Source organism: Ambystoma mexicanum, chromosome 9 (assembly GCF_040938575.1).
Source record: "Ambystoma mexicanum isolate Mex_15411 chromosome 9, UKY_AmexF1_1, whole genome shotgun sequence".
In the NCBI taxonomy this organism is placed as follows: Eukaryota; Metazoa; Chordata; class Amphibia; order Caudata; family Ambystomatidae; genus Ambystoma; species Ambystoma mexicanum.
In genome coordinates this window covers 1,297,668,259-1,297,690,987 of record NC_090931.1, presented here as the reverse complement: position 1 = coordinate 1,297,690,987, position 22,729 = coordinate 1,297,668,259, and the positions used below count along the sequence as shown (strand labels likewise).

Below are 22,729 nucleotides of genomic sequence, written 5' to 3'. Positions count from 1 at the left end.
GCTAGGTGCAGAACAACGCGAAGCATGTGTGGCTGTTCGGGTGGGGTTTAAATAGCCTTGGAAGAAGTTCTTGGTATGTATCCTTCCACCAATCAGGTATGTATCCTTCCCCGACCACATCCGGGTGGTTAAGTAGTCCTACAGGTTAAGTAGTCCCATTCAGGCCTCAAGAGGGCCTGGATGAAGCAGCAAGGTCTGCATCAGGTAAGTGTGCACCCAAGCACTTAAACACATATCCTCTACTATGAGCCTGGCGCCTAAGGCGCCAGGACTGGGGTCCACTATGAGCTTGGCGCCTAAGGCGCCAGGACTGAGTCCAAAGGGCCCCGACTTCCCTGGGGAAAATGATGTCTGCCTCTGGGGTTGCTGGGCCCGGCCTGGCTCCTTAGAGGTAGGCATCATGACAGTACCCCCCCTCAAGGCCCCTCCCAAGGTCTTTTCCTCGGGGGGTTTGGTTTGTGCGGGAATCTTCGATGGAATCTTTGAATTAATCGTGGTGCGTGAACATAGTTACTGGGTTCCCAAGATCTTTCCTGAGGTCCATATCCTTTCCAATCAACAAGATAGAAGAGTTTCGACTTAACTATCTTGGAATCTAAAATGTCTTTCACTTCGAATTCTAATTCTCCATCAATTTGGACAGGGCCTGGGGGCTCAGACAGTCTGGTTCCAGGTTGTACTGGTTTTAGAAGAGATGCGTGAAAAACGGGATGAATCCGCATGTTGGATGGTAAATCGAGTTTAAAGGCCACTGGGTTGATAATAGCTTTGATGGGGTAAGGCCCAATGAATCTGGGATTAAAAGTTCGCTGACCCTTGAGGGGTAGATGTTTAGTTGCTAGCCATACCTGATCTCCTACTTGGTAAGGAGGAGTTTTACTTCGGTGCAAATCAGCGTTTTCTTTATACTTTTTCTTGGCTTGCTGTAAGTGGGTTGTAGCTTCTTTGAAGGCTTGGGTTATTGTGGAATGTAGGTGATTTACTGCAGGCATCTCCAGGGTCAGAGGTGGATCTAGGTCAGAGGTCCGAGGATGGTGACCATACAGGGTATAAAAAGGAGTCTGTCTGGTTCCAGAATGCACTGAATTGTTGTATGCATGTTCTGCAATCCAAAGGATGTCCTTCCAATTCAACTCGGATTGGTGTAACATGCACCGCAGATATTGCTCAAGGGTCTGATTGGTTCTCTCGGTTTGTCCGTCGGTCTGGGGGTGGTGGCTGGTGGATAACCGCACGTCTATTTGCGCTAGTTGGCAACATTTCTTCCAAAAGTGGGAGATAAACTGACTTCCACGGTCTGAGACTAATATGGAAGGGAAACCATGTAACCGCACTATATTTTCCATAAATTCCTTGGCCGAGGTGGAAGCTGACGGCAATCCTTTTAAAGGGATAAAATGGGCCATTTTGGAGAATAGATCCACTATTACGAGAATCGTGTTGTAACCACCACAAGGAGGCAGGTCAGTTATAAAGTCCATTGACAAGGTGTGCCAAGGTGCTGGTGGAATGTCCAAAGGTTGAAGTAGGCCGGCTGGCCTTTTCTTTTGACTCTTATTTTGGGCACAGATTCCGCAAGACAACACAAATGACTTTATGTCTTTTCTCCAAGAAGGCCACCAGAAGTGGCGTTTGATCTTTTCTTCTGTTTTCGCGATACCGGGGTGTCCTTCCATTAATGATTCATGATGACGGGTAATGACAAGTTCCTGCAATTCTTTACTTGGCAGAAATAACCGCTCTTGGAAGTAGGGTAAATCATCCTTAACGGTGTAGTGAGGACCCTTTTGACTCCATTCCAGTAAGGCAGAAGAGTCAAAAAGCTGTTTTACTTGAGCTTGGATGTCCTCAATGGTTTGCAATGAAGTCAAGCCCAGAATTCTTTGTTCCGGTATGATTGGCACAGGTTCTAAACTCGAATTGGGTTCTTCCATGCCTATCCGGGATAAGGCATCTGCCTTACCATTCTTGCAGCCAGGGCGATAGGTAATTACAAAATCAAATTCCGCAAAGAATAAAGCCCATCGGAGTTGTCGCGAAGATTGAGCTTTGGCCGTCTTTAAATACTGCAAATTTCTGTGGTCCGTAATTACGGTGATGGTGTGTCTTGCACCGAGAAGATAGTGACGCCAAGCCTTGAAGGCTGATTTAATAGCCAGTAGTTCTTTGTCGGTAATTGCGTAATTGAGTTCAGGTGGAGAGAATTTTCTGGACCAAAAGGCTACAGGGTGTAGTTGGTTAGTTTCTGGGTCTCTTTGCGACAGGACAGCTCCCATGGCCGAACTGGATGCATCGGTTTCCACGATGTAAGGGAGATCTGGGCGCGGGTGCTTTAATACAGGTGCAGAGGTGAATTTGGTTTTCAGGTCCTGAAAGGCTTGTTCAGCCTCAAGAGTCCATTCAAAGCGTTTATTTTTCTTTAGGAGAGCTGTGATGGGTTGAACAGTTCGAGAAAATTCCGGGATGAACCTTCGATAGAAATTGGCAAAGCCAAGCATGCTTTGCACTCCCTTCACAGAGCTAGGAGATGGCCATTTGAGAATGGCGTCCACTTTCCGCGAGTCCATTCGGATTCCTTGAGGTGTCAGGATGAATCCGAGAAACTCCACTTCTGTGGTATGAAAAACGCATTTTTCGAGCTTGGCAAATAATTTGTGCTGGCGCAATTTCTCAAGAACTGCCCTAACATGGTTTCTGTGATCAGATTCTGAGGAGGAATACACCAGGATGTCGTCAATATAAACGATGACACAAACATCGATAAGTTCCCGAAGAACATCATTCATGAAGTACTGAAAGGCGGCAGGTGCGTTGCACAAACCGAAGGGCATTACTTGATATTCGAAGAGCCCAAATTTTGTGCGGAATGCAGTCTTCCACTCGTCGCCCTCTTTTATACGTACCAGGTGGTAAGCTCCTTGGAGATCTAGCTTGGTGTACACACGAGCATCTTTTACTTGGTCGATAAGCTCAGGTATCAGGGGCAAAGGGTAACGATTCTTAATCGTTATCTGATTTAGGGTGCGGTAGTCAATACAGGCCCTAAGGTCTCCTTCCTTTTTAGGTACGAAGAACAAAGCGGAAGAGACTGGTGACTTTGATGGGCGAATGAAACCATTGGCCAGGTATTGATCCAAATACTGGCGCAAATGCAGGTTCTCAGGTTCAGTAAGAGCATAAATCCTACTACAAGGTAGTTGTGCATTGGGTACCAAGTCGATTTGGCAATCGTAAGATCGATGGGGAGGTAAGGTGTTAGCCTGCTCTTTCTGAAAAACGTCTTGGAATTCTTGGTATTCAGATGGTAGCTGTACAGTGGTGGAAGTTACAGAGGCTAGACCCATCGCTGGATTCCTTGGGTAACAGGTTGGTTCACAATCAGGAAAAGTTATCTTCTTTGCTCGCCAGTCTATTCTCGGATTATGTGTTTCTAACCAAGGGATTCCCAGAAGTACTTGAAATTGTGGGGCCTTGATCACATCAAACACGATTGCTTCCCGATGTCCGTCCTGACCCACCATAGTGATTTCAACTGTGGAATGCGTTACAGGCCCTGAGGCTATTTCGGTTCCATCAACTGTAGTAATTACATCTTGGGTTACTTTCAGGCGGAGAGGAAGCTTAATCCTGGAAGCCAATTCACAGTCTATGTAATTTCCAATAGCTCCACTGTCTATGTATGCTTTTATAGCATGCAACTGCTGAGGCTGTTTTGGGTTCACAAGCACCATTGGCATGACAAAATGCGAGGTCAAAGAGTTTGTTTTCAAGCTCGGCAAGCGGACCCCTACGCTTGTCGGGCTAGGTCGTTTCCCGAACCAGGTGTCAATAACTTGTTATCAGTGGCTCCAACCACCTTCTTGGGTGGTTTAACTGGACAACTTTGAAGAAAGTGACCGGAGGTTCCGCAATACAGACAAAGTTGCATTTGTCGCCTTCTCTCTCGTTCCTTCTGCGTTAATGGTCCTTTAACACTGCCAATTTGCATAGGTCCGGAAACGTCAGTACTCTTGGAGTTAACGTGGGTCTTGATAGGTACTCTGGTTTCATACTTGAGCCGATCTGCTTTTCTATTTTGAAATCTGTGATCAAGTTGAACCACTAAGTCTATGTAGTCTGCGCAGGCCTGGGGTGGATCTACTATCTGAGCTATAACATCTTTAAGCTCTCCGCGCAGGCCTCGATGAAACAATGTGATCATTTTATTTTCAGGCCATCCGGTTTCCACAACTAGTCTATTAAAGGTGGCGATATAGGACAAAAGATCCTGATTACCTTGTCGTAAGGATAGCAGTTCGTTGTCAAGGGCCTGTCCCTGCGAGTGTCGAGCGAACAATCTTTCCATGCTGGCCTGGAAGCCCTGGAAATCCCGGAGAATGGGATCATCCTGATTTACCAATGGAATAGACCAATCGGCAGCACAGCCACTGAGGTAAGATAGTACAAAGGCTACTTTGGTCTGGTCGTTGGGGAAGGCCCTGGGCCTGCATAAAAAGTGTAAACGGCATTGGTTCATAAAAACGGCATATTTCTTGGGATCCCCCGCAAAACATTCCGGCGGGGCCAAAAGCATGTGTCCAGGTAGATTGATTTGTACCGGGTTATTCGAACCCATTGTTGTAGAAATATCTCCGGAAACAGGTAAAGGAGTGTGCTCTGCCTGGCCCTGCAATAACCTTTTGGCCAGATCATCAGTTCTTTCCTTGGATAGGATTAGTTCCCTTCTGAGAGCATTAGTCTCCTGGCGGGCTGAGTGCACTTCTGCCCGTAATTCCCCTAAAAGATGGGCCAGCTGATCTGTCTCGGAAGTCTCCATAGCGCCCAGGTGGGAAATTGTGGTAAGGCTTCGCGTTCTGTAACGCTCACCTGGTTCCCACGGAGGCGCGGCGTCAAAGGCGCAGAACTCTGAAGATGGACAGGAAGGGCCCCTCTATTCTGGCTTCCCTGGCTCGTTGGATACCCTCCTGTGCGTGAAAAGGGAGTATTACCAACTGTGGGACAATGCTCAAGCCTCCCACTCCCTTCCAACCCTCCACGATACCTCCTCCACGATTCCCCGTGAAGCCTCACCTTAGGGTTTGGAAGGATGAGCTCTCCATCCTGCTTCTGATGCAGGGGCGCGTTGAAACCCAGTTACTTCACTGGATTGAGGATTGATGGGAGTTCAGGTAAGCTTGACTGTTCAGGTAAGGCGCTGTAAAAGTTCTGTTCAAAAGTTCAAGCTTAATAATAATGTTCGTTGTCTAATTGCAGCAAGCGCTAATGCTTATGTCTTTTTCCCCTTAGGGGCCGGGGTTCGGAGTGCCGAAGATATGGCGCCGACCCGAAGTGAAACAGTTCTGGATGAGCGCTCAGGTAATGTCTTTGCATTCGCTCATTCAATGTCTTTGTCTTTTTTCCCCATAGGGGCCGGGGTCCGGAGATGCCAGGAAGCGGCAGGACCCGAAATGCAGTGGGAATAATCCAACAGGTAAGACTTAAAAGGAAACTGAGCTTTCCTTATTCCTTTTCTCCCTCTCACCTTTGTTCTTGTCTTTTTTCCTCTAGGCGCCGGGGCGTAGCTGAATCCGGAAGATCGCTGCTGAAGATGGAAGCACCTTGCAAAGGTGAGTAAAATGCAGCGCTGCAGCGATCGAAACGAAATGCCTTTAAAATGATGTCTTCCTTTTCAGGGCCGTTGGAGAAATGACTCCGGGATGCAGATTTAGCAGGTAAGGGCTTTTCTTCTCCTATTCTCTTCCTTTCTCCCCTTGCAGGTGTTCCAGGGTGCTGGCAGGCGTGGCTGAAGTCAGGATGCTGGAGCTGACACGGTGAGCGTCCAGCTGCTAGGTGCAGAACAACGCGAAGCATGTGTGGCTGTTCGGGTGGGGTTTAAATAGCCTTGGAAGAAGTTCCTGGTATGTATCCTTCCACCAATCAGGTATGTATCCTTCCCCGACCACACCCGGGTGGTGAAGTAGTCCTATAGGTTAAGTAGTCCCATTCAGGCCTCAAGAGGGCCTGGATGAAGCAGCAAGGTCTGCATCAGGTAAGTGTGCACCCAAGCACTTAAACACATATCCTCTACTATGAGCCTGGCGCCTAAGGCGCCAGGACTGGGGTCCGCTATGAGCCTGGCGCCTAAGGCGCCAGGACTGAGTCCAAAGGGCCCCGACTTGGGCCCGCTGAGACTTCCCTGGGGAAAATGATGTCTGCCTCTGGGGTTGCTGGGCCCGGCCTGGCTCCTTAGAGGTAGGCATCATGACAGTCACAGCATTCCTTCTTTGGGGCACACGGGGCCCGTCATCCCACCTTCGTCGCCATTGTTGGGGGCTGCTCCGGGTCACCCGGCAGCCCCATAATCGGGTCGGGTTGCACCCGACCGACATCCTCGGGTGCGGCGATCACGACGCTAGATTCGGGGTGGGGGTTCCAGCCCACCCGCTCCGGGGACACCGGAGCTCCACATATGGCCAGCTGGCAACCGGCTTACCGCGGCCCCAGCTCAAGATGGTCTGACTGACGAGCCCGGAAACGGCTCGTTCTTTTTATTAGCTTGGTCACGTGGTTGCCCACGTGACCAAGACAAACACACTGGACGATACCATGTCCCCCTACAGGGGTGACATGCAACAAGGGGGACCTGGTAGCAGCACCCTGCGCATGCGTCCTGCGTCCCTGCGCATGCGTCGTCATGCCATCTGACTTTACAGGGAAGGTGCAGGTATTCTTATCCTGGGGAGCTTTGAAAATGAATTAGAGAGCAAAGTTGCTGACAAGGAGTCCTGAAGGGGGGCGTTTGCCTCGTTTATTGATACTGTACTATCAGTCTCAAAGCAGTTGACGGATCACTAGATTCCATTTCCCTCACAAAGCCCCCCATTCCCCCAAGAAACCCTATAGAGAGCTAAATGCAGGGGATGGTGCTGGCATTGTGGGGTTAAAGCCAACCAACAGTAAAACCCTTTGCAAGAATAAACACTGGGAGCAGGGAATCGACCTCACAGCTGGGATGGTGCTGGGTCCGGCCACGATTGGGCTGCTTTAGGTGCTCATTGGGCCCTCAAGCCTCGAAGAGGGACACAGGAGGGTGGAGAGAGGTTGAGTGGTTGTAGCGGATCTGTGTGATTACTGCAATTTAACAAATGCAGTATGCCAAAATACAGAATTTTGTTTTTCGATTTGTGCAGTTATATGCAGGGGAGACCCCACGCACCGCCAATACACCACTTACATAATTAATTACCCTTACCTACACTGCACACGTAAATGTGCTGAAATTTGGGGGGAAAACGAAGAGGCATTCAGAATTTTTGTCAGTGTAGTAAAGCACTGCTACCCTTGTAGTTCTGGACCCCAAGGGATTCCAACCGAGGTTCACCACCCCGCACGGGGAGGATAATATGGGGATCCCCCATTTCCTGACTTAGATCTTGGCTGGGGAGGAGGTTCATCTGGGTTACTTGGTGCAGTTGACAATACCATGCTCTGCCCTCGGCCACCCGCTAACCTTACTCATGAGAATGGTCTCCTACTCCCATGGTTGGGATTGTACAATCTAAGGTGGATTTAGCGTGTGTGGCAAGGTGAGCGCCAAGTGTCCTAGGCTTTCTTTGCCCATTAAATACTCTTGTACAGACCCTACGATTTCAGTTTTCTTGATATGGACGTGACGGACGTGACCGCAATGAAAGGAAAGGTAGGACTTGACACATTTTCCAAAATGGGGTCCTCAGTGCTTCTGGGCCTGATGCATAAAGTATGTAAGTGTCCAACGCACGTCCAGCACTCCCAAATGCACGCAGGACGGTGCTGTAGGCACCTGTGGTTCCTGCTGGGCCTCATAGTGTGTGCAGGTCCTGAACATGGGGACCTGCGTGTGGCTCCTGATAGGGCCGCTGCTCATTGCATGCTGCTCACATTGGGCTTTCTGTATTGGGGCCACTGTTCATTCCAGGTAGGAAAAGGTAGTGGTCAATGAAAGTGGGTACATATACGCTGAAAGCTAGGTCCACGCTCAATAAATAAAATAATAATAATAGTTATAATAATACTAATGCTCGTTTTGTATAATTATTTCAATACAACCATTTATATATCCAAGTTCATAATAGAATGACTTACCTTGCGCACATAGTTTTTCAGTTTCATTATAGTAATAACTGTATGGGCAGCGGCAAATATAGCCTTGGTGTATGTCGAGGCAGTCAGCAGCGGAAGCCCCACACGGCATGGTTGCACAGGAATCGGCTATGGTATGAGAAAAGGCATTGCATCTTAGAAGCATACATTGTAGGATGATTTTCTGCATATCACCGTACAATTACGGCTTATTCTTAGGCCATTTCACTTATCTCCTGAATGTGATTAACCATGATTCGGTCGAATTCAACATAGATGTGTATGAAGTGCAGAATTACTAATCGGGCACATACTTCATTTTGCAAGTTATAGTTAATAATCAAAGTTAAGGATGAAGAGCTGAGTCAGGATTCGAACTTGCAAAGTGCAGGCTTCCCCAATGTCACAGGGCAAATGCTTACCCCATGAGCTATCGACCCAGCAATTACAATTCACCACATAGTGAATTGCAGGATTCTTTCATTGAAATGAATAGCTTCATTTTCCATGGAATGGAGAGGGACATGGATGCTTAAAAGCACAGTGATATGCTTTTATACGAAAAGATAGCTCAGCTTGTTGAACGCTTACTGCTGTCATCTTTGTGTGATCTGCCAATCGCAGGTTCGAATTCTGACAAGGCCACCTAAGTCTTTCATCTTTCCTAGTTCGATTAATGAGTACCAACTTCAGTTGGTGATAATTGTATGTAAATATTTGTTATGGACAAAGCTTTGTCGAAAGCGCTATATAAATGACAAATCATTATCATTTTATGCCACCGTGGCTGAAACATGTTTGGGGGTGCTTGTGCTCTCGTAAAGAAGGGATGTGACCTAGCAGTTTGGGCTGGACTGCCCCTTTGGGGGTGGGACGAAGCCTGATTTGAATATGGTCTTTCCCCTTCTGTAGTGGCTTGGCAGGCTGAAAAACAATGGTCTGGAGGGTTGCCCAGAGCCGCACTTGTCATTAAGACTAATTATAAACCTTCCAGCCATCACCTTTTGATTTGCTGCTGTCCACTTCCTGCTTTGCTGCATTGCTCAGCAGTGACAAGGCGGGGGAGGGGCACAGAGAAGAGATAAGATCTCCGCCGTGCTCACCACCCTGTCTTGACTGAACACTTAATTTTGCTGCTTCATGAGATTTTCATTCAGGCAAAAAACAAATGGATTCATATGGAATCTGCCTAGATTTAGCACCTGCTAAAAAGCAGGCAGATTCCATAGGATTTCCGAGGAAAAACGTAAGAGTAAACAGGAATATGCCAGCTTTCACTCTTCAGTATTCTCCTCCGTCTTGTGAATGTTTAAAATTGCATTAATGCGACCCAAAAGCACATACGTGCAAATATTGGTGGTCCCCTTCTTTCAATTTGCATTTATTAGAAAATTACCCCAATTGTTTCCTTGCTTCACCAAGCCTTTAATTGTTAGGAATGTATTTACTTTAGTCAAATAAATTAGTTTTTCATGTGGAAGGTTTTGTTTTTTCATGCATCACTGCTCATATCCCACGTCAGACCAAGAGGAACCAGAATCCCAGGAAAAGTGTGGGGCTATCAAATAAGTTCTTTATCAACAAGACTGATACCATCATGCTCCACATTGAGGGCTCCAAATCCTCTCACCCACTGCCAATAATATCCTCCACCAGGCCGTCCAAGCCTGGCACAACTTCTCTCCCTTTTCGCCTGAGGACCTCTAGTAGACGCTTCGTCCTTAAAAACAACCTCTTACACTGACAACATGCTCCTGGACACCGTCCTTAAAACATTTACCCGTCCTGCAATTGCTGCTCTTTTGAGGATAGTCAACGCCTGTCCCAGTGACCTTGTGAGGGAACCTTATCAGATGTAATGAAAAGAGGGCTTACAAGTCATGGGCAATGTATTTGCTAACCCCTACTTAAAGAAAATTGAGCAACTTTGTCTGCTCCAGGATTACCAATCCGGGTCCCACCCCCAAATGCAGCACTGGAACAGCCACCATTCAGGTGAGTGACACCCATCATAATATCGAAATGGGGTTCTTGTGCCTACTAGTCCGCCCGTACCTATTGCTTTTGCTCGGCACAGTCAACCATCACACACTGCTCCCCCCTTGGTGCACAGGATGGCTTCTCTGACACTATCCTTAAAATGGTTAACAATCTACCTATCTGGTAGACGCCTGGCTGTCCAGATAGCCTCCCTCATGTTTGAAAACCACTGTGGAGTTCTTCCGGGTTGCATTCCTTCCTTGCTCATCGTTAAATCTTTAAACTCTGTATGAAAGCAGTGGGCTCATTCCTAGATGGATGCTACATAGGGGTACGCCAGTATGCAGGTTATACACGGAAGTACCTAAAGGCCAAGGGCCCACAGGATATTGATTTTTTCTGCTTATGCTTTGAAATCATTCAAACACCTTAAGCCTAGCCCCATCAAAAATTAATTCATACTATTGGGCTACCCCTCCAAGCAGGAACCCACTTAAAAAGGGTTGGACGAAATGCATTTGGACAGATCTAACCCTTAAGTTACCCACTCTATGAAATCACTAGGTTTCATTGTGGATAGCAATCACACCTCTCAACAGCACATCACAATAAAGGCACAAGCAGCTTAGTACAAGATCTCTCTACTCTGCAAAACCAAGCCCTTCCTCCCATCCCACGACTTCTGATTGATGGTGTAGGCCCTAGTAATCTCACACATCAATGCGTTAACACCCTCCTCGCAGGGCTCCCAGCTACTCACATGACCCCGCTCCAAGGGCCCCAGCATTCCATGGCTCCCTCACCACCTGCTCCAGAAAATTAGATCACATCCTTCCCGCCTTGGAATCTGGTGCAAAACTACTTGCCTCACCTAGACGGCAATCACTGCGGGTACAACGGCATACCTGGCAGCCAAACTACAAAACATCAGATGGTGCACCTTCATCTCACAGGAAGACCATCAGCAGACACAAAACTAGGCTTGCTTGCAAAGACAAAATTAGGGAACAATCCTTATGCTAAGGTCCGGTCCTCTGGAACTCCATCCCCATGGCAATCCAGACAGCTTCAAGTCCTCTACAGTTCAGAAGACCTGGCCCTTCAAACACCACCGTGGTGTACCCTAGATACACCCCGAGTGCACACTCCCATCTGTAATGATCTCTACCAATGTTTTGCACTATAACCTGTACAGCACTCCATTGCTACAGAGCTGGATTTCAGCTAGAAAAATATATAATAATAACAACAGCAAGTGCTCTTTTTTTCATTAATCAATGTGTTTCTTATAAAAAAATGTATTAAAGTTGGGGGTAACTTGCTTTTCACTGCAAATTGAATACCGCCCAAAATGGTGCTGATAATGGATAGCACAAAAAAATGTTGAGGCTGATTATGTCTGCAGAAAGTGATCTAAAAACAAGTTTTTTATTCCTGTTGTTGTTTAAAAAAAAATGAAAATGAATATAAATATATTATAAAAACGAAAGCAACTTTCAAAAGATAGTTAAAACAATTTCCAATTGATTAAACAACTGTGAATATCTTTAAAATATGCAATACGTTATCTAAAATGTGTCTTGGTTTTAATTTGTTTTCGTTTTTAATGAAAATAAATGAAACTATATTATCAAACGAAAGTAGCTTTCATTAAGAGATAAGCAGCAAAAATCTGAATCCATATCAGGCAAACGTAGGTCAATTATAGCTTAGGTGAGTGGTGAAAAACGATCCTAGGATAATGACTGTCGGGGAAGAAATCCAAACCAAACTTTTTCATATGGCTGCCCTTGGCTTTGTGCGTCAGATTTCACATTTTAAGTTCTTTAGTTGTGTTGGGTGTAACCGCACATGTACCTCCCACCCTGATATTCGCACGCACAACATAGGTCTTCTGCAGTGACTATATGTTGCATTTCTTTATTTAGTTTGTTATATATTTGGACATAATGTTGTCAATACAATCAACTGAGAAACTGTCCAATCCACAGATGTGTTTGTTTCTTGTAGTATCAGTTCAATCATTTATTTATTTATTTTGCATTTTTAAAGCGCTACACAGCCCGCCGGCATCGAGGCGCTGTTACAGGAATTGTTTGTCTTAGTTGCCTATTTATATAGTGCTTATATACCCAGAGATTTCTAAGTGCAGACCCGGGGATCAAACCTGTGTTGGTTCATGTTGTCTTGTTTCCAAGGCGAGCACGTTGCCGCTGAGCTATCCTCCCGGGACATCATAGTTATTTTTTTCTAAAATTAGAAACGCCTGATACTGGTTCAGAATATCACAATTGCTCTGTAGAAACATTGTATTATGCTCTAGCTCAGAGGAAGAACTTACAATTTGAACATGCTCATTGACAATGGTTCAAATGTAGAACTGTGAACCGGGAGCATGTTTGTTACTGGCTTCGAGTTTGCACGAGGTTAATTAATTAATGTATTCACTTTAGTATTACCTGGTTTGGTTGTGGCAGGCGCTGCAGTGCTGGTATCTCCACCTATAGGAGAGAAAATAAAGTGGATTTAAAGGAGCCGTCATTGAAAACCTTACCTGGAAAAACAGAACTTCCAAACTACCGACTTGTCAACTGTCTTCCAAAGTACCCCAATATCAAATATCAAATATCTTCATAAGGTATTCAAACAATTCAAATGATTGCATCCAGCATGAGCCAGCAGTACGTCTCTCATAGTTGACATAGATGAAAATGAGTACCTATCTTGCAATGTCTTTATGCTCTCGTAATTGCCTGAGTAGCTGTTACATGTCACTTTTAAGTTTCCAATAGTCTCTTAAGATGCTAGCCTCTACATCTTGAAGTTAGCAAGTGGTGCACTACCACTGGGGTGCACCCATGAGACCTAGTGCAGCTTCTAACAAGTCAGGTTCTGGTTGACTTGCCGCCACACTGGTAGGATGAAGAGCTCATCGACATTAGAATCCTCCCGCCCAATGGTCTGACACATCTCCTTGTTTGTCACAATACCCTTCAATGTTAGTATGTTATGTTAGCAAGTCTTTTAACGTGCTCTATCACCCAAGGGTATCTTTGTGCTAGGACAACACACAACACAGACCACAGGCTCCGGCCTAATACAAGAGAGTCTTGTGGGGAGCGTCTGAAATCCAGGTGATTGGGAACTCACCTCAATGGCAGTGGCAGCGAATTTCGGAGTTTGGCCGCTGCCACTGAGAAGGCTCGTTCACCAACCCCGGCTAGCCGAGTGTTAGGAGCTGAGACCAGGCAGGCAGATCCTGAACAAAGGTCACAGGGAGGAAGGTATTGCACAAATGTATCCTGAAGATAACTGGCTTCTTGGCCATGAAGGGCATGGTGGACCAGGCAGAGAGACTTAAAGTCGATTTGCTTGGCCACTGGAAACCAGTGCAAGGTGCGGAGAATAGGAGTCATAGGTACACCATATGTGGAGTTTGGGACTACGCAAGCCGCGAGGTTCTGCCTGAGCTGCAAATCAGTGTACTAAGCCCTTAGGCTGGGCCATGTATAGTGCATTGCAGTAATCGACCGAGCTATGGACTAATGCAGCCACCACCGGCGGACTAAGAAGAAAGGGTATCAAAGGAAGCACCTTCTGCAAAATCCTCAAGTGGGACTGCCCTGCCTTGCATACTGCCGCAACCTGAGAGGCAATAGAGAGGGTGGAACAAAATACAACTCCAAGATTCTTTACCACCATCACTGGGACAGGAAGACTCCCTAATGTATATGGCCAGAAAGAGGAAACCCATAGTGATGGAGTAGGAGGGGCACTCACCACCAATACCTCTGTCTTGTTCCCATTCAGCTTCAACCAATTTTGGTTCATCCATTCCCCCAGGGCAGCCAGGCAACGACAAAGACACGACACCGCAGCCTGGTCAAGATCTAATCGGACCAGGATCTGGGTGTCGTCGGCATAAGAATAGCACTGGACGCCGAAGGAGCGGACAAGACACACAGGGGCCTGGATGTAGATATTAAACATCATTGGGGACCCTGGGGAACACCACAAGAGAGTGAACAGGAAGATGAAGAAAAAGGGGGGAGAGAAGGTGTTTGGCCTCTGTCAGTCAGGAAGGAAGTAAACCAGGCCAACACCGTCCCGAGAGACTGGCATGGCCCAGGCGGGACAACAAGGTGGGGTGGTCAATGGTGTCAAATGCCACTGAAAGATCTAATAGAATCAGGGCACCAACTCCACCATTGTCAACCAGCCTGGCCATGTCGTCCATGACTGACATTAGGAGACTCTCAGTGCCCCGGACGATTTCCTGACTGAAAGGGGTAAAACAAAACAGAGGTTTCAAGAAAAGAAGAAAGTAGAGGAGAGACCAAAGCTTTCAGCAGCTTCATAAAACATGGCAGAAGAGAAATAGGCCGAAAGCTAGCCAGAAGTGAAGGATCCAAAGAGGGTTTCTTTAATAGAGGAATAACAGTGGCTTGTTTTAACTCTCTGGGAATATGGCCACACTGACAGGACATGTTAATGGCCTGCATAATCCAACACATAAAACCAGGGGAAATGTCCTTCAGGACAGAAAGCATAATCGGATCAGAGGGAGGGCAGATTTAAGTTGCCTGATCGTGTTAATAACAGCTTAAAAGGAAAACAGGGAAAAAGTGGACAATTTAGCTGGAGCATCAGCCACAGCAGAAACAGAAACAGATGCTGCGAATGCAGGAGCCTGAGTGGCTAAAAGAATATCCAACCTAATGTTTTCGATCATAGTCACAAAGCTCCTGAGTTGGAATGCCTGAGGTAATCGTAGCTGCTGACGAAAGCGATCTTACTACAGAAAATAATTCCCTAAACTGACTGAGAGCTTTGTCCATTTTGTGGTAAAAAAAAGCCTACTTTGCATCCTCAATTGCAACATAATAGTGGCTTACACATTGTCTATAGGCTGTTCTATCCACACTCCCATAAGAGCGGCGCCATTTACGCTCCACTTGTCTCAGCTGAAGGCAAGCAACCTTGAGCTATGCTGAAAACCAAGACTCGGTGGGCCGCCTATCAAGTGGGTAAGTTTAAGGGGAGCCACTGAGTGAGCTGCCATCCTAAAGGAGTGGGTCAAAAAAGCCAAATCGACTTCAGTGGCTGAGCTGCATTTAGTATTAACTAAGGTTATCAGGGAATCACGATACGCAGAGCGCCAATTACGCTGCATAGCTGACAGAGTGACAGTCATAGGGTGTGGCCCAGGAAGTGTAAGCGCAAAGGGCACTAAATGGTGATCCGACCACAGAACTGGCTCAACCGGAAAAATGCATAGCCGAGGGTCCCTGGCAAACACCAAAGATGCAATTTGTTTGTTTGCATTAGAAGAGATATATACATAGTCGATAGTAGAAAAATAAGTCTGTCTTGACCAAGTTGCGGCCGCGGGATCGTCATCCGCTGTTGACCCATTTAGCATCTTGAAGCACCTAATCTGCATTCATGTAGTCCATTGTATTACTCGGGATTTATGTAGGATAGTAGTGGCTGGCAGACAATTTGCGTTCAAATCACCCGCAATTATGGTGGTATAGATTGAAGGATCACAAATGATTAAATCTAGCATTGCTACCACATCTTCTAAACATTGAGAATTTGCAGGGGATAGAGAATTCCAATATATGTTCAAAAATGCTGCTTTCGGGTATAGCAGGTGTTGGGGATTGGAGGTCAAGATTGTGGCAAATTGGATACCAGGATTAGGAGAGAAAGAATGACTTATGTGTAACTATGAATCCAATTGAACCGCAAACAGCAATCCTGAGGCTGGTCGTCCTCTAAGTCCTTTAGTGGCTGGCACCCAGGCTATTTGGTGATTGGGCAAAATTGGTTCATTAGTGAGCCTCGTTTCCTGTAACATAATGATATCATAGGTTTTTAAAAAGGTTGCTTTGGCATTGAGAAGATGAGAGAAACCTCTGGTATTCCAGACGGCTAACGAACACGAATGAGTGGGCTGAATGTTAGCGATCTAGTTCGACTTGGTCGCAACAGTGGATTGAGCGACTTTGGAAATCCACGTCCACTTAGATGTTGGCTGGATTATGTTATTGGGGTGTTGTTGGGATCGATTGTCAACGTGACTTGGTTGATTGCATTTGCAGTAAGGTCCCTGGCCTCCTAGCTTAGCCGTGTTGTAGTTTGAGCATACTTGTTGTTGAGCTTCTAGATGATGGTTTTAATTTGTCTTTGGCAATGGATGCTGCTCTCGAAATTCTAAAAGTAATACATTTTGTCTCAATACGTATCTGGTGCGCCATATAATATTTTTGTCACTATTCTAGATGGAATATGCATTTGAATAGTATCATGTGTTGATGGATCTGGGAAGCCGATGAATCCGATGGCACTAGAGGATATGGTCTCAATATCAGAAATGGTGCAAAAGAATGTTAAAATCGTTGATCTGTTCAGAAAGGGATCTGTCCCCAATCTATCGAGCATCGTGATTGTTCAAGGAGACCGGATTCACTAGAGTTCTTGTCAGCGATTAGTGAACGTGGAGTTGGTATGTAATGCAGAGGAGCCTGCAAGGCATGGGTAGCATGGGGAGAAATGTGAAGAGAAGATGCAGATTGTTGGTGTGCAGCGGCTTGGATTGGGATGAGTGCATCTGAGAGTATCTCCTGATCTTGTCGTACTCTTGCTAGAGGAGCTGCTGAAGTATTGTTCTGGGGGCGCGTGGCACTAAGAAATTCATGTTCCTGATTTGTGACCGGGAGTTCGGAAGGTGCATAGTCGGCAGACGACCTATCAGCTCCATGGACAGCTGCACTTTTTTGTTCAAGAGTTTTGAATACAGGGTAGTTTATATTCATTTGTACACAGAAAGTTTGCCTAGGGTTCTGATCAAGATTCTGAGTTGTGTGCAAACTATGGTGAACAATTTCTGCGACTGGCATGGAGTGATTGGAATATACAGAAAGGTCTAATAATTCGGCATCAATAGGGTCAGTGTCAGGTGAGTTTTGAGGCACAGGATCGAAACAGTAAACAGAATGACTTGCATTCAACACATCTTTCACACCCTTACCTTGGGTTAAGAGTGGATTGCACATAGGAGGGAGAGCCATCGATGTATTGTTAGGGATTGTTGATTCCTTTGGAAAAATATGCCTGCAAATAGCAGCTCCACTTGCACAAGGCATACTCAGTAATTGTCTAAAGTGGCTTCATGTGCGTAGGGAGTCAAGCCAGATCTTAGTTATTGATGATGCCCAGTGATGCTGAAACACTCCTGGCGTTGCTGGTAATAGGTGCATATGGGATGAGACCTAGTAGTTAATGAGGGATTGTGTCATTTGGGGTGGGACCAAACCAAAGGACTTTTTCCCTTCTCTAATTCCATGGCAGACCAAAAACGATGCCGTGGAGGGTTGCTCGATGCACTGCCAGTAGTTATGATTCATTTAAAATGTTCCAGAGATCCCTTCAGTTTTCTAAAGTCACCTGAGTGGGATGTTTCTATAAAGACATGGATGCCGAGCCTGCCAAGCCCAGAAATCCAAGCTGCACCTCACTGATGACACCCAATGAAGCCATCGCATGTCTGGTTCTGCCCGACTTCTTGTGCAGAAGGATTGTGGCCTAACAGTTAGGGCTGCACTTCCTGTTTCGTGGCGGTACCAAGCCTAATGTGAATATTGTCTTCCTACTTCTGTAATGGCAAGGCAGGCTGAAAAAAGATGATTTGTTTGTATTGATAGGTTTTGCCAGTGACGTGTGTACAGAGGGTGAGCATGGGCCCACTTTACACAGGCATACAAATTCCTTCGCAGCAAGAGCAACCCTTCCACATCACAAAAGGAGATTAATTTCACGAGGCTCTGTCACTAAGACATTGGGAATATTCACATTCTGATCAATAGTTGGCAATTGCTAGGACAATTATTGCCTTGGGGGAGTGGTGACAAACTGTCAGGATAACGACTGTCTGGGCAAGAAAATCAAATCAACCTCCTATGGCTGTCCTTGGCTTTGTGCATCAGTTTTCACATTTTAAGTAGTTGTGTTGGGTGTAACCGCACATGTTCCTCCCACCCCGATGTTTGCGAGGGCGACAAGGGTCTTCTGCAGTGACTATGTGTTGTACTTCTTTATTTAGTTTATATTGCATTTAAAGAATATTGTGCCAATACAATCCACTGAGAAACAGTCCAATCCAGATATTCGTTTATTTCTTACAGTGTCAGTTCTATCATAGATTTTTTTTTTCCGAAGCTGGATACGCCTGATACTATGAAAAATGTTTATGTCCAACACCGATCCAGAATAATTATCACAATTGCTGAGTAGAATCATTGTATTACGATCTAGCTCAGAGGAAGAACTTACAATGTGAACAGGCAAATTGAAAATGGTTCAAATGTAGAACTGTGAATCAGAAGCATCTTTGCTACTGGCTTCGAGTTTGCACGAGATTAATTAATTAAGGTATCCACTTTAATATTGCCTGGTTTGGTTGAGTCGGACACTGCAGAGCTCGTATCTCCACCTATAGGAGAGAAAATATGGTGGATTTAAATGAGCTTTTATTGAAAACCTTACCTGGAAAAACAGAACTTCCAAACAAACTACTTGTTAACTGTCTTCCAAAGTACCTCAATATCAAAATTCAAATATTTTCATAAGGTATTCAAACAATTCAAGTGGTTGCACCGAGCATAAGTCAGCGCTATGCCTCTCATAGTTGGAATTCTTTTTTTTTTTTAAAACATATTTTTATTAGTTTATAAGTGATACAAAAGGTAAACAATCCCTCAACTCCCCGTCCCGCCTCCCCCACCCACCCTCTTCCGGAAGTATAGTCATTGTTCCATAGTACTCGTGGCCGATTAAGAGGTGAATATGTCCGTTATTCTTATGGAGTGCGGGCACCACTGTGCCATGTAGTCTGACTGGAGATATTCTAGCACTCCTCCCCATTCTTTTGTGAAGGAGCTATGTGTTCCGTGGAGATTGTGTGTGATTTTTTCCATGGTCATTTGGGACCAGACCTTGTGTAACCATGTGAACAGCATCGGTGGGTCTCTCTTTTTCCATCCTTGTGCGATTGTTGCCCAGGCCGCTATGAGTAGGCTCATGAAGCTTTTTCGCTGCGCCTTGGTGAGTGTGTTGTCATAGTGCTCTGTGAATCCACAGAGCCAGGTTTTCTCCGTGTAACGATCCACGTCTGGGAAGATCTTCTTCAGTTCGGCTATTACTTCTGTCCAGAAGAGTTTGACCTTAGGGCAGTCCCACCAGATGTGTCTCCACGTGCCTGCATCTGTACAGCCTCTCCAGCAGCGATTAGGTGTATGTGGGTACATGCTATTTAGCCTCTCCGGGGTGTAGTGCCATTGCGTGACGATCTTAATCCACATTTCTTTGGTTTGAACTGCTCTGGTCAGTTTGTGGATATCGGCCCATAGCGACTGCCACTGCTGTGTGGTGATGACTACCCCCAGCGTCTTTTCCCATCTTTTCATGTATGCCCACTTGATGTCTTCTCCCTGAGTATTCATGAACCTATAGAGATTGGAGACTAGTTTTCTGTCTCCTGAGTTGGTGAGGAGAAACTTTTCAAAGGCGGTAAGCTCTCTTGTCGCAGCTCGGGTGATCTCAGGCGTGGTCAGCCAGTGTCTGAGCTGCTCATATTTGTACCTGTCCGCGTTTGTGAGGTTCCAAAGTGATTTGCAGTCGGCAAAAGATCTCATCTCCCCGTCTACGAACATCTCCCCTATTTTCCTGCAACCGGCTTCCTCCCAGTTCCCATAAGCCCCTTGCTCAGTCCCCGGAGGGAACTGCCGGTTTCTACAGATTGGGGTGAACGGGGCAGTAGCCGTGGTGATGTTCTCTCTCCGTGTCTGCTCGTCCCATGCGTTCAGCGTGGTCCTCATGATCTCACTAATGCGCAGATTTGGATGCCTGTGCTGCTTTGGTGTCCATAATAGGTCTTCCAGTGGCGTTCTAGCGACTGCCCTGTCCTGTGTCACCCATATCGTTCGTTGATTATCCCCTAGCCATTCTAACACACTTAATTCCAGAGACCGGTTTCTAAGCGTGAGAACGGGAGACCGGTTTCTAAGAGCGAGGCTAGGATTCGAACCTGTGTTGCTATGCGTTTTCTTGCTTCCATGACAAACAAGCTGCCCCTGAGCTATCCTCGCGGCCCCTTCATGGCCCCTCCATAGCACAGTTGACATAGCTGAATGACTGACTACCTATCTTGCTTTGCACTCGCAGCATCCATATGTTCTCGTAAATGCCTGAGTAGCTGTTACATGTCAATTTTTACATTCCAATAGTCTCTTAAGATGCTAGCTTCTACATCTTGAGGTTAACAAGTGGTGCACTACCGCTGGGCTGCTCCCATGAGACCTAGTTCTGCTTCTAACAAGTCAGGTACTGGTTGACTGGCCACCACACTAATAGGAAGAGCTCATAGGCATTAGAATCCTCCCACCCATTGGTCTGACACATCTCCTTGTTTGTCGCAATACCCCACAATCTTAGTGCGCTTTAAAAGACTTGCTAACATAACAAACTACCAACCAAGGGTATCTTTGTGCTAGGACAACACACAACACAGACCACAGGCCCGACCTAAAACAAGAGAGTCTTCCAGGAGCGTCTGAACTCCAGGTGACTGGAAACTCACCTCAATGGAAGTGGCAGCCCATTCCAGAGTTTAGCCGCTGCCACTGAGAAGGCTCGTTCACCAACCTTGGTTAGTCGAGTGTTAGGAACTGAGACCAGGCAGGCAGACCTGAATGAAGGTCACGGGGAGGAAGGTATTGCACAATGTATCCTGAAGATAACTGGCTCCTTGGCCATGAAGGGCATGGTGGACCAGGCAGAGGGACTTAAAGTCGATTCGCCTGGCCACTGGTAGCCAGTGCAAGGTCCAGAGAATAGGAGTCATATGTACACCATACGGGGAGTTTGTGATTACTCAAGCCGCAAGGTTCTGCCTGAGCGGCAATTGGTGTACTAAACCCTTAGGGTGGGACAGATCTTGTGCATTGCAGTAATCAACCCGGCTAAGGACTAATGCAGCCATCACTGGCAGACGAAGATGGAAGGGTATCAAAGGAAGTACCTTTTCCAAAATCCTCAAGTGGAATTGCCCTGCCTGGCATACCGCAGCAACCTGACAGGCTTTACCACTGTGACTGTGACAGGAAGACTCCCAAGTGTATATGGACAGAAAGATGAAATCCTCAGGGATGGAGTAGGAGGAGCACACACCACCAATACACCTGTCTTGTCCCCATTGAAGTTCAACCAATTGGGGTTAATCCACTCCCCCATGGCAGCCAGGCAATGACAAAGACACGACACCTCAGCCTGGTCAAGATCTAATCGGACCAGGATCTGGGTGTTTATCGGCATAAGAATAGCACCAGAGGCCGAAGGGGTGGACAAGACACACAAGGGTCACACCAGCAAATGTCCACTTTCACACTCACACAAGGTAGCGACAGGGATGGCCAGATCTCATAGAGACCTCCTCATCGCTCAACACAAAGTATTTACACAGTTGGTGGTATATCCCAGTTGAATCTACAGTTTATACACAAGTCCACATATGATTCATGTAGGCTTATCACGTCTACATATGTTTCGGTCACTCTCAGGCCATCGATGGTGGCCACACAGTTCAAAAGGACTTCTTCAGGACAAATATCGGGGGTGGTTCTCTCCACACTTCTGTCTTTCCTGTGTCGATGGAAGGTGAAATCAACGTTCTTATGGTTTCTGGCTCCCTCAACTGACCACGTAGTGAGGGTAGTATAGGTTCGGCGGGAGTCAATCCCAAACACTCGAGGGTACTGGATTCCTCAGTCTACTCGGACTATTCCTAGTATCGAATTGTCACCTCTGGAATCCAAAAGGTGTCTCCTCTGAATGAATGACTGCTCCAGGAGGGCGCTCCATTTGGAGTGAAACGGCAACGGCCACCGACGTGCGATCTGGACTGCACTGATACGAGTCCTAGGATCTTGAAAGCTGGGATACAGTGGGGCATGAACGGAAAAAACTACTAACTGCATCCCCAGGCTAGAAATAGATGTAATCACTGATGGAATAACCCGGCAGGACGTACTCGACAACTCCTCCTGGAGCATTCATTCATTCAGAGGAGACTCCGAACCTACACTACCCTCACTACGTGGTCAGTTGAGGGAGCCAGACCCCACAAGAACGTTGATTTCACCTTCCATCAACACAGGAAAGACAGAAGTGTGGAGAGAACCACCCTCAATATTTGTCCTGAAGAAGGTCCTTTTGAACTGTGTGGCCACCATCGATGGCCTGAGAGTGACCAAAACATATCTAGACGTGATAAGCCTACATGAATCATATGTGGACTTGTGTATAAACTGTAGATTGATCTGGGTTATACCACCAACTGTGTAAATACTTTGTTATGAGTGATGAAGAGGTCTCTGAGATCTGACCGTCCCTGTCGCTACCTCATGTGAGTGTGAAAGTGGACATTTTCTTGGTGTGACTGTGTATGACTGATGGAAGAGTTGTTTTGTTATGTTTCTTTGGTTTCTTGGGTAATTAATTTCAATTGCCTATAGGATACGGTGTATTTTATGTGATTTTGAATAATCAGTGTATTGAATAAATATATTTTTGATAATTAGTACATGAG

At 46.2% G+C, this 22,729-nt stretch overlaps 1 protein-coding gene across 11 annotated transcripts in view; it reads right to left on the bottom strand.

Annotated features, from left to right (window-relative positions):
• The window catches only part of MUC13 (mucin 13, cell surface associated), a 449,549-nt gene that overhangs the window by 171,182 nt on the left and 255,638 nt on the right, over nucleotides 1–22,729 (bottom strand). For all 11 annotated transcript variants that reach the window (XM_069616647.1, XM_069616650.1, XM_069616649.1 and 8 more), the window contains 2 exons: nucleotides 12,540–12,581; nucleotides 8,104–8,229 (listed from right to left, as the gene is read on the bottom strand). In XM_069616647.1, the coding sequence (XP_069472748.1) occupies nucleotides 8,104–8,229; nucleotides 12,540–12,581 (168 nt within the window). The remainder of the gene's footprint in view (nucleotides 1–8,103; nucleotides 8,230–12,539; nucleotides 12,582–22,729) is intronic.